Genomic DNA, 11,747 nt, shown 5'->3' with positions numbered 1-11,747 from the left:
ATATATATATATATATATATATATATATATATATATATATATATATATATATATATATATATATATATGTATGTGTGTGTATATGTTTGTGTGTCTGTGTTTGTCCCCCCAACATCGCTTGACAACCGATGCTGGTATGTTTACGTCCCCATAACTTAGTGGTTCATCAAAAGAAAACCAATAGAATAAGTACTAGGCTTACAAAGAATAAGTCCTGGGGTCAATTTGCTTGGCTAAAGGCGGTGCTCCAGCATGGCTACAGTCAAATGACTGAAACAAGTAAAAGAGTAATGAGTGAAGTAAAAAGCTTCATTTTGAATTTCCGTCTGGTCAGATTAAAAACATACATACATACAGGCACATAGTTTTTCAAACAATTATGAAAAGCTGAGGTCATACTAAATGGAATTGAATTATACTTTGAAAGGATAAATTGTAAACAACATTCAAGGTTAAAGAAATTCATGTCAGTTAAGGAGTGGCGTGATATTGAGTGAATTGTAACAAAAGATGATAGAATGTATAGATAAATAAAATTCCGCGAAAAACGGATTGAATAGCCTTAATGGCCAAGATGACTTACTTCCTGCTTATTACAAATATATAACTAGGAAACTAAAATCAATTTATTCATTCCACCGAGAGGACTTGAAACTCGATGTCTCCAACTGAAAACCTCGAAACAAACTTACTAAGCTGAAAACCTTAAAACTCAAACGTATTAAACTGAAAACTTCTGATTCATGGTAAAGAAAATATTTTCTTGTCTTAAATCTTGTCACATATCGTTTAACGTCCGCTTTCCATACTAGCATATAATATTTTATCTTTTACTACTCAAAGCTGCGGCCATGCTGGGGCACACTGTCATTATTGAGAACCTCCTCTGATATGTGGCGTTTGGTGAATAAGGGAGTTTGATGTCATTGCCCTCATTTGCTCCCCCTGTCACAAGATAGGTTCATCCAGGATTCTCAACAGGAAGAGGTCCAGTTTTCTTTTGAAAACACTTACATCCACTTTGTGTAGGTCCCTCATGCTCTTTGGGAGAATATTAAAAAGCTGTGGGCATTTGAAACCCAGGCTGTTGCAGTAACTGGTCCTGAAATGTGATGGCAGTGTTGGGATCTTTGGCACTGTGCAGTGGTGACCCGTTCTGGCATTTGTGTAGCTTCTTCCAGATGTATATTACTGCATATCTTCCCCATCTTCACTTTAGGGAGTGGAGTCTTACCTGTTTCAGCCCTCCCCAGTAGCTGCGCTGTTGCAATGAGATGATCTTTTTGTAGCTTCACTGGATTGCTTCAAGGTCCACTGTTAATTTTACACTGTGGGGTGACCATTGTTAGGAGCAGTAGTCCAGGCAGCTGCGGATGAATGTCCTCCAGCGGACCATCATGGTTTCTTTGTCTCTGGTTCTGAAGGTTCTCAGGAGCCATCCAGCCAGCCGTCTGCACTTTGTCGTCATCTTGTTAAAGTGCACTTGGAAAGAGGTATCATCACTCATGTCGATACCCAGATCACAAATGAGATTGTAATCCCCCACTGAGCCAGTGTACCCTGTATGTTTTCCGTTCAATTTTGGGTGCTGGTAGTGCAGGGCTTGAAATTTTCCAGCATTAAACTGCATATTATTGTCCTCAGCCCATCTGTAAATTGCCTCCAGCTACTGCTGCAGGCATGCAACATCGATTAGTTTGAATCTAACATTAAATGAAGGAAATCAGTTGCATTTTGTGGCCAGTGAAATATTTCTGAATCAATATTGGGTAATTGAAATCACGAGTATGAAAACATAGGTGACTGTTTTCATAGATTCAGCTCTAAAAAGTTTCGAGGATGGTAAATGTTGATGTGCTTTTATGTCGCAGAAAAATTCCTCTTGTGACTGGTTTAAATCTTCGCAAGCAATTTCTGAAAAGCTTGAGCAAGCATAGGCCATCACACCACCTCCATGGTAATTAAAGAGGTCTTTGTGAAACAAAATGTAGCCAGCCATGCTAAAAACACCATTGCACAGTAAGGAATGTATCCAGGTTTAACAAATGAGATTGGAATCAGTACTTTTAACTTAAGAATCAAAAATAGTGAACTTTTTTGCATAAACTGTGGTTTTTTTTAAACAATAATTTGTATTTCGATTTAAATCTGTCATGGTTCATGGAAGAGGATGTATCGTTATTGTTTAGTTTCCTGGGTCTTTTCCAGTGTTACCCATTGTTAGTTCAATATCCTCAAACCAGTTTGCATTCCTTTCTAATCTGATATTGAGTCATGATTTAAGAGACTTACAATATGTAATTTCAGGTGTGTATCTGACGAAGAGCTCAATTTATCACACCTGTCCTTATAAGAGGCTAAACAGTATGCACATAGCTCTGTAGAAGGTGAATCTAACGAGTTTGGATTTTGATCCAATCAACTGGGGCAAAGAAAATTGTTTTGGAGGAACACATTTGAAGTTGACAAGGTGTCAGAAAATGTTTGTAGATCAATAAACATGGACTCAGCTATAATTAGGGGCAGGTTTGTATGCAGGGCAAACCTAGACTGAAGTGTTTTGCTAAAGAACTTTACACATTGCCTTGTCCAGGAATTGAAACCACAATTTTACTCTATGAGTCCAACAGCCTAACCACTAAGCTATGCACCTCACTCTGGTCAGTCTGGTGTCTCATAATGTTCTGTACTGTTAACATAAAACAAGCATGTAATATTTGTTAGAAATGAATGCTATAGGTGGGATGTGTTTTTATATTTTTCCACAGATGTATGCTTTGTGAAGTGAATGAACCCTGTGCACATACTGTGGTATGCGAAAATTGTGGCAAAATTCAACTTAAAAGATGCCCCAAGTGTAAAACACGTATAGAAAGCAAAATGAGAGCTGGTAAGAATATGATTTGATGATCTGTCTGTTTGTCACATGACTTTATGGTATGGAATAATGTTGTGTCGACCCAGATCTGTCATAATCTGACAGATGTATGATAAAAGATGTCCCAGATGTCTTTTCTCTTTGTTAGTATATCCATGACTACATCCACTTAATATTGTCTTTATCCAAGTTGGAAACTTGTCACACATCAAAAGAGTACTGTCTGCAACGTAAGACTAATACATCATTTTACTGAAATATAAATGAAATATCAATAAATCTCCAAGGTCCCATCAGTAAATATCAACTGTTTACATTTTTCAGCTTTTATATGAGGTTAATGATTTATAAGTATCTTGGGAAACTGATAATTAAGGACAACAGTACTTCCTACAACATCAGAGTCAGCTTTGTAATGTAAGAATTTCAATGACAATATCTCAACTGAGAGATTAAGGATCTGACTCTTAACAAGTCTCACTGTTAATTCAGTTGTTTTGGAATGTTGGTAAAATGTGACATGGAAAAATTACAACATATTCTACAAAGCTGTCCTCTTTATGATTTTATCATCTTAAAGTTTTCAGCTGGAGTCGTTTGATATAAAGATGTCATCTCTCATTGGGTTGTGTACCCAGATTGTCTCAAGTTAGAATATATACATCGTCTCATCGTTGTCATCACTGTTTAACATCCGTATTCCATGCTGGTATGGGTTGGACAGTTCAACATGGAGCTGAGCAGATTCCAATTGTCTGTTGTGGCATAGTTTCTACTGCTGGATGCCCTTCCTAACACCAACCACTTTACAAAGGGTGCTGGGTGCTTTTTACCTTTACAGGTGTGTTTAGGCAGCACAGACAGTCATGGGTGAATTTTATGTGGCACCGGTACCTGCAAAACACAAGACTGTATGTTTGAACACAGAGGTTTTACTTTGCTTGATGTGTTATTTTGAATACGGCAAATTGCCACATCTCCCGATTCCATGTCATTTCCTCACTAAGGCCCAGCATCTAAAGATCCTTTCTCACCATCCTGCGTCTTACTGGGTCTATCCTTTTCACAGGTCCCCTTCACAATTAAAGTTTGGCACTTCTTTACGCAGCTGTCCTCATTCATACGCATCACATGACCCAACCAGCACAGTCTTCTCTCTTGCACACAACATCTGATACCTCTTACACCCAGTTTTCCTCTTAAATCATTTACAGTGTTGTGCATGTGCACTGGCATTACCCATTCAGCAGAGCATGTTAGCTTCATTTTTTTCAAATCTTTACAAGTCCTCTGTAGTCAAAGTCCATGTAACATAGCTGTACGTACACAGCCATCATACAATCTGCCTTTCACTCTGAGGGAGAGGCTCTTAGTTACCAACAAAGTTAGAAGCTCTCTGAACTTTGCCAAGCTAGTTCTCATTGTAGCAACTACACTTTTAGAACTTCCTCTACCACTGTAAACTTGGTATGCTAAGTAACAGAAGCTATCTACTACTTCTAATGATCTCCCCAAACATTTGATGGAGTCTATTGTCTGCATTTTTATTGCTCATTTTACCCACATATTTGCCTCACACAAAGACAATTTTCTCTGTTAACCTTCCTGCGATAGCACTACACTTCTTATGTGTACAAAGCCTGCACTGGGTTCAACGTATGGAGTTTCTACCAACACCCTTCTTACATATCGAGCAGGTTGCATATTCTTTAGTCAGAATTTGTATAACTGTCTGTTAGGTTCAATATCTGAAGATCATTTCTCACCATTTCAACCCCGTCTTCCTAAGGTTCTCTCTACATTTAGCACCTCTTTATGCAGCTGCCCTCTCATTCACATACATCTCATGTTCTTACCAGCATAATCTTCTCTTTTGCACATTTGATGCCTCTTGTACCCAATGTTTCTCTTAACACATTCAGACTTTGTTGTACCTATAATGGATCCAAGCCAGATATTATTCTATCAACAATGTCCTTACACTTGCTGGTAAATAAGTTTTCACCCTATTGAGAGCCTCCACATTGATCGAGGGGACATCACAGAAAGGGTTGGAAACTTTAGTTGGATGCATTGATGATGCTTGATAGCAATATGCTAAATTCTTGAGAACCAGTTTTTTGTACCATTTCAGATATTTTTCTTTTGCACTAATGTGTAGTGAATGAGGTTTTGTGCAAGGGTATAGTGTTTTAGGACACCTGTTATCATTGTCTTTTTGGGCTTAATCATTGCTCATCTGGAAAGAAAGCTGCTTTATTAAGGAGGATGAATGACATTGAAAGGTCTTCAAATATTTCCTGAATCAGATAACATTCTGCTGAACAGTGTTGTAGGGGAGTTAGAATGAACGATTATCAGCAGCAACATTTAACAAAGAGAGCAGGTGTATGTTTTGGAATTAAGTAAAAGAGGAGATGGATGTTGGTTCGTGAAGTCTAGAGACGAGAGGAGAATGACTTGTCAGAGATTTGACACAAATATTTGAAAGGAAAGTTTAAATTAATGGACAAAAGGTGTTATCAAGTGATAATTAAATAAGATAATTGGAACGTTGTTAGATTATGTAGGATATCTTACTAAAGAGAGGGTTAGTCTATTTGGTTGTGGACCTAAATGTTGTGAACCTAAACACGGTAGCTATCTTTCTTTCTTTCTTTAAGATAGATAGTGGCTGTAAGATACAATACAACAAATGATATTGTCTTCATAATTTATCTGATTTCCATGCTCCCATGGATTGGATGGATGGTCACTGTCCAAGCCAGTTCTTATTTAGAGTTACTGTCCACCATGATTGGTTGAAGAACACATCTCACTTAAACGTTTTAGCTTTTCTATGGTGGTATGCCCTTCCCAACATCAACCACTTTCTAAATGGTCCTGTATAAATATCATTGTGACACAGGTTCTAGCAAGATTGTCACCTCCTCAAAGAGATTAAACTTCCTCTCAAACTTATTGTACCACTGTAGAAAGTATAGAAATGCTTTGTCTGAGACCCTAATGGTCACCAGTTGACCATTGATTGTAGGAATGTCTCAATTATAAAATGCAAATTATTTATAAAAAAACAAGACATTTCACTATAGAGTGTAAAACTTGGAAATGTTTATTTCAGAAGGTCAAAAGTTGTCTGACCGGGAAGTCCAGATGGTGGCAGAGTCGGTTGTTGTATATAAAATAACTAATGATTTCTGTAAAGTTGATTTTTATCTGAACCTTTTTGTTTGTCAAAACGACTGACAGCAGGTTCCACATGGTTTTTCAATCTGCAAAGTAATACAAGACACAAAGAAGAATAAAAGGGATTCGAATGTTGTATGACCTGATCTGGCTGATGCTTATGGTTCTGTACCACACAAATTAGTGATGGAACCAATGAACTTCTTTTATATATGAGAGAAGATTAAAGATCTGACTAGAAGCTGCTGTAATAATTTCAAAATGTGGTTCCTGACAGAAAATTTCACAACAGACTGACATCGTTTTGAAACTGGAATTGCTGTAGGTTGCACAATATCAATCATTTGGTTTGTGCTTGTTGTGGAGATGTTACTTAGATCAGCAGATTGATCAGAAGAAATGGCTCGAGTGAAATCACCCAAGAAGGAATTTAATGGATGATATAACAATACTAACAAGAGACCAAAAAGGCATGCAAATAGTTCTAGATGGACTGGATTAACTAATTCTTTGGTCAAGAATGGGGTTTAAACCAAATAATTAATGCAGTCATTTGTCAAAAGGTCAGATGAAGCAAGTGAGGTTCAAAATAGCAGACGAAACAATACCAAGGGTTAAAGAGAAACCTCTAAAATGTGTTGGACGATGGTATGCTACCTCATTGTCCAGTAAGAGTAGAGGCATAGAGGTCATGGCACAAACTGAAGATGGGTTAAAGGCAATAGCTAAGCCAACATTTCCTGGCAGATAAAAGATTTGATGCTTCCAGTTTGATCTATATCCCTGCCTTGCTTATAAAATTCTTGAATATCAGTTTTTATGCAACATTTCAGATTATTTTTATTGCTTTTATGTATGGATGAACAATTATATCTAGTTAATAAAATTTTGTGAAAGCATACTGTGTTTTTGGATACCTGATATGTTTTTGCTCCCCCTCTGTAGAATTAATCATTGCCCACCTGGAAAGAAATCTGCTTCATTAAGGAGCCTTCTAATATCTCAAATACATGTGGCACATATATAAGAAACAAAAAGTACAAAGCTAAAAGAAAAACAGTGTTATCAAGTGATAATTAAATAAGATAATTGCAACATTGTTAGATTATGTAGGATATATAAATAGGGAGAAGAGATTTAATAAGGTGAGTCTATTTTGTTGTAGACCTAAGTATAGAGCTGTTACCTGGTCCCACTGGAGAAAGCATAAAAACGTTGACCAAAAACATAGTGGTCACCTGATGACCAGCGATGATGATAGGTAGGTCCCACTATAATAAAATAAAGATAATTAATAAAGAATTTTTACTCTCAAGTAAAAAAACTTGCAAATATTTATTTCAGAAACTCCAGAGTTAGAGAAGTTACTCCAAGTTGTCGCACAACTGTTAGGAAGCAAGTGGCAGCAAGTTGGTGAGTATAAAATAACAGTACTTAATTGATTTCAATAAGTGTCAACTTTTGTTTGTCAGCATGACTGAGAGAAGATCCCATTCCTACTTTCCAATTGAAAGGCTAGCTGTAAAGTGATTCTATTAAAGGTATTGGTATTACTGAAACTTCATAAAATATCCACCGAGATTAGCAGGATTAGTAAAATGGATAAATTAGAGGATACAATAGATTTAATATTGTCTTTTGAGAGAGCAAATTAAAATATGTCATTTAAGTATAAACTGGTAAGTTAATGACCAATTTTCTTTGTTTGTTTTACATTTTTACTAAGTTTACATTTTGTTTTTTTTTTTGCAAAATGTCTGTTTTAAACAGATTTACAATGGAAAGTGTTTCAGGTGGGACATCTCAGTCTTTCAGTTGGGAGTACAGGACTACATCATTAAGTGCATCCTTTTTTTACATGCTTCTATGTATAGTGAGTGGCATGTTGCAGCCGTTCCACTGTCCAGTGTCCATTTAGTTGTGAATCACACTTCACTGACATGTAATGGTTAATTGTACATAGGTGGATGATGTTTATGTTGGTGATTCCTGTCTTCTTTCCTGCAAATCAAAATTCTCCTCTTTGCTTGGTTTAACTAAACACCTCTCTATTACACTGGGTAACACGATTTTTGTTCATGAATAACAATTGTTATTTCCTGTTTGCTTAACGCTAGAAAATATGAGAATGGCTAATATCTCCTTCAAACTTTGTTTTTGTCACAATATATACCTTGTAGACCTCACACATTTCAGCTGCTGTTGCTTCAGAGTGCTTTTACGCTGTTGTCTTGATAAATTCACCACAGACACAGCAGAATGTGTCTGTCTGCCAGATGCTTACAACCTCTTGATGCCATCTGTGATGAATGCAGTTCTTGGATAGTTAGAAATAAACTGAACTGTTGATCTTACGATCCCTTTATTTACACTGGCATCTATGTTGCCAGAACGTTCTAGAAATTCTTGGAAATTTTAGTAACTTATTGATGATAGTTCTAGAAAATTCTGCTTCAGTAACTCAGCACTGAATCTGTCTTGAAATAGGTTTCAAAACATTGATGTCCAGGTAACAAAAGCAACGTTTGAAGGGAACAGATGTCCTTTTCTTTGATTTCTTGATGGAAGTGAATAAGAAATAACACTTACTAATCAAAGACAACAAAATATTTAAAGTTTGTTATGCAGGAGTGGCTGTGTGGTAAGTAGCTTCCTTACCAACCACATGATTCCGGGTTCAGTCCCACTGCATGGTACTTTGGGCAAGTGTCTTCTACTATAGCCTCTGGCTGACCAAAACCTTGTGAGTGGATTTGGTAAACGGAAACTGAAAGAAGCCCGTCGTATATATATATATATATATATATATGTGTGTGTGTGTGTGTGTGTGTGTGTGTGTGTGTGTGTGTGTGTATGTATATGTTTGTGTGTCTGTGTTTACGTCCCCGTAACTTAGTGGTTCAGCAAAAGTGACCAATAGAATAAGTACTAGGCTTACAAAGAATAAGTTCTAGGGTTGATTTGCTCAACTAAATGCGGTGCTCCAGTATGGCCACAATCAAATGACTGAAACAAGTAAAAAAGTAAAGAGAGTGTTATTGATTTCTCTCTAAATCATGTCCTTGAACCATTGAAAGAGATCCTTGTAATGAAGTCATGAACCCATGTTGTCTACCAAACTGTGTTATATAAATAATGCAGTTTTTTCAATTGAATGCACTGAAAGTCAGGGGTGGGGGACGGGATAAACTACCTGCATCAACTTGTTATAAAAGCAGGTAGTAATTTTACATTTTAAGACTTATTCTTAGAGCTAGTTTTGAAGTGTGCAGTTCAATTTTAACAGTTATTTTTTTCAAAGCTATAATAGAAGTGACAAAGGAGCATATTCAGCATATTTTGCTTTATTCAGTTAGGCAACAATGCAACAGAAAGCGTGAGGAATATTAATGCAGTATATGAGGATTGAACAATAAGCATAAGCCAGTGTCAATGGTGGCTCCAGAAATTCCGAGCCGGAAACTACAGCCTAGAAGATGAGCCTCGTCCTGGAAGATCTGTAGAGCTCGATGAGGACGTCCTACAAAAGCTGGTAGAACAAAATCCCTTTGTAACTAGCAGAGAAGCTTTGATTTGGTCATTCAACCATTCATCGATACTTGCATGGTTTTGGAAAAATCAGCAAATTGGGTCAATGGATCACACAGAGTGAATGTGTGCTTTTCTTTGCTGTCATGTCTCATGAATGAACCTCTTTTGAACCGAATAGTGACAGGTGACAAGAAACAGGTTCTCTATAAATACATCAAGCACCAAAGACAGTGGGTAGGGAAAGGAGAAATACTGGCACTCCAGCTTGAAGAAGGTCCTCAGACATGTAAGGTGTTGTTATCTGTTTGATGGGATATGAAGTTACGGGGATGTAAACACACCACCATTGGTTGTCAAGTGATGTTGGGGTGACAGACACACAAACACACACACACACATGTATATATATATATATATATATATATATATATATATATATATATATATATATATATATATATATATATATACACATATATACGACAGGCTTCTTTCAGTTTCCGTTTACCAAATCCACTCACAAGGCTTTGGTTGGCCAGAGGCTATAGCAGAAGACACTTGCCCAAGGTGCCATGCAGTGGGACTGAACCCAGAACCATGTGGTTGGTAAGCAAACTATTTACCACACAGCCACTCCTGCACCTTCAATTGATTTTTCTTTCAAATCTTCACCATTTTCATCCTGCTTTTCCACCTCTTTATTATTATTTAATTAACATTCTTAGAAACAGAGAACAATGCCTTTTATTTTTTATGTTTCTTAACTATTTCTCATTCCTCTATTGACATAGTTTATTTGTTATATTTATGACAACCTACAGTACACATCTTTTATGTAATCGTTAATGATTTTGAAATTATTTCTTATTGTTTTATGTTTTGCAGGTAGGAATTTAGGAATAAGAAATGTCCAACTGGAAATTATCAAGTTAGACAATCCTCTTAACACTAAAGAACAGAGCTTCCAGATGTTGTACAAATGGTACGCAAGTTGTGATCAAGAGAGACGAACACTGGAGACACTCAGAGAGGCTCTTGAAGCAGCTGAGTGCTTTGAGGCACTTCAATGTCTACCATCAGAAGAAAGGTGAACTTGTGTGTAAATGTAATACTCAAAGGATAACCTTGACTAAACAGAGACTCATGATCAAATGCCTTCCAGCCAGGACCCTCCTGTCTTTATGTAGGGAACCCAGAATCACATTGTCCAATGTGTTCTTCTTTAAATGGTGAATTGAGGAGGATTTGGATACTAATTCTAGCAAATCTATCTACCACATAAGAGATTCCCTTCCTGAATTGGTTCCTTTCTTCTTAGAAATTAACTTTTGAAATAGAGATAAACTTTGAAATGTTCATTTGCTGTTGTTTTTGCTGTGTATCTAAGCTCCTCCCCAAATGCCTTCCATTGTTGTAGAGACAGTTTTCATATCCTTTCGTATATTGATAGTTATCTACCTTCATTTATAGCTGAAAGGGAGATGTCTGGTATATAAATATTGATGTCTTTTCTCTTTATATATCATATAGGGATAGTTTTTCTATGTAATATATGACGTACCTATGGGTATTTCACTTTGTCCTGTTGTGGTGTTTTAAGATAGGTCCCTTCTAATGTGGGGGTGTTTGAATAAAACTCAGGGTTGGGAGTGCAATTAAGAGTTATCTCTATTTAAAATTCTAGCTTTAGGATCATTGTTAATTACTAATTACTGCAGTTTTTTATTTTTTTTCCAGCAAAAACTAAAACTTTACAGTTGCATATATAAAAAATAAATCCATAAATTTCAAATTTATTAATAGCTGTGTTGATAAATCCTTTCGTATTAAAATAATGACATATTTGTGATTGTGGGAAAGACACAGTGACTCTCACCTTCCAAATAACTTGTTATTAGATTCGTTCATGACAGGAGAGAACAAAACTGGTTGAGCTGAAATTAAACACAAAAATATTTCAATTACATCAAATTTATTTCAGAAATTGATCAACAATTACTATGAAAATTTATTAGTATTCAAACAAATTATTTCATATCAAAGTTTGTATAAAATTATTTTAAATAAATTGCTAACATTTCTTACTAATTTTTAGCTCCAAAATGTGGGAGTGAAATTATATTCACATATTATATGTAATGTAAAAGTATAC

The 11,747-nt window shown here is 36.2% G+C and overlaps 1 protein-coding gene across 1 annotated transcript; it reads left to right on the top strand.

The window, feature by feature from the left end:
- The first annotated feature begins 589 nt into the window (after window positions 1-589).
- On the top strand, window positions 590-11,391 carry LOC106867311 (uncharacterized). Its single transcript, XM_014912150.3, has 4 exons — window positions 590-746; window positions 2,769-2,890; window positions 7,409-7,477; window positions 10,481-11,391. Exons 2-4 carry the CDS (start codon window positions 2,773-2,775, stop codon window positions 10,684-10,686), a joined length of 393 nt encoding a protein of 130 aa, XP_014767636.1. The 5' UTR covers window positions 590-746; window positions 2,769-2,772; the 3' UTR covers window positions 10,687-11,391.
- The last annotated feature ends 356 nt before the right edge of the window (window positions 11,392-11,747 follow it).

Source organism: Octopus bimaculoides, chromosome 22 (assembly GCF_046866305.1).
Source record: "Octopus bimaculoides isolate indiv1 chromosome 22, ASM4686630v1, whole genome shotgun sequence".
Classification (NCBI taxonomy): domain Eukaryota; kingdom Metazoa; phylum Mollusca; class Cephalopoda; order Octopoda; family Octopodidae; genus Octopus; species Octopus bimaculoides.
This window is presented reverse-complemented; position numbering and strand designations above follow the sequence as displayed.

Coding starts and splice junctions, on each gene's coding strand:
- LOC106867311 (XM_014912150.3), top strand. CDS start 2,773: ATGCTTTGTGAAGTGAATGAACCCTGTGCACATACTGTGGTATGCGAA. Junction 2,891..7,408: donor AGAAAGCAAAATGAGAGCTG/GTAAGAATATGA, acceptor TATTTATTTCAG/AAACTCCAGAGTTAGAGAAG. Junction 7,478..10,480: donor AAGCAAGTGGCAGCAAGTTG/GTGAGTATAAAA, acceptor TATGTTTTGCAG/GTAGGAATTTAGGAATAAGA.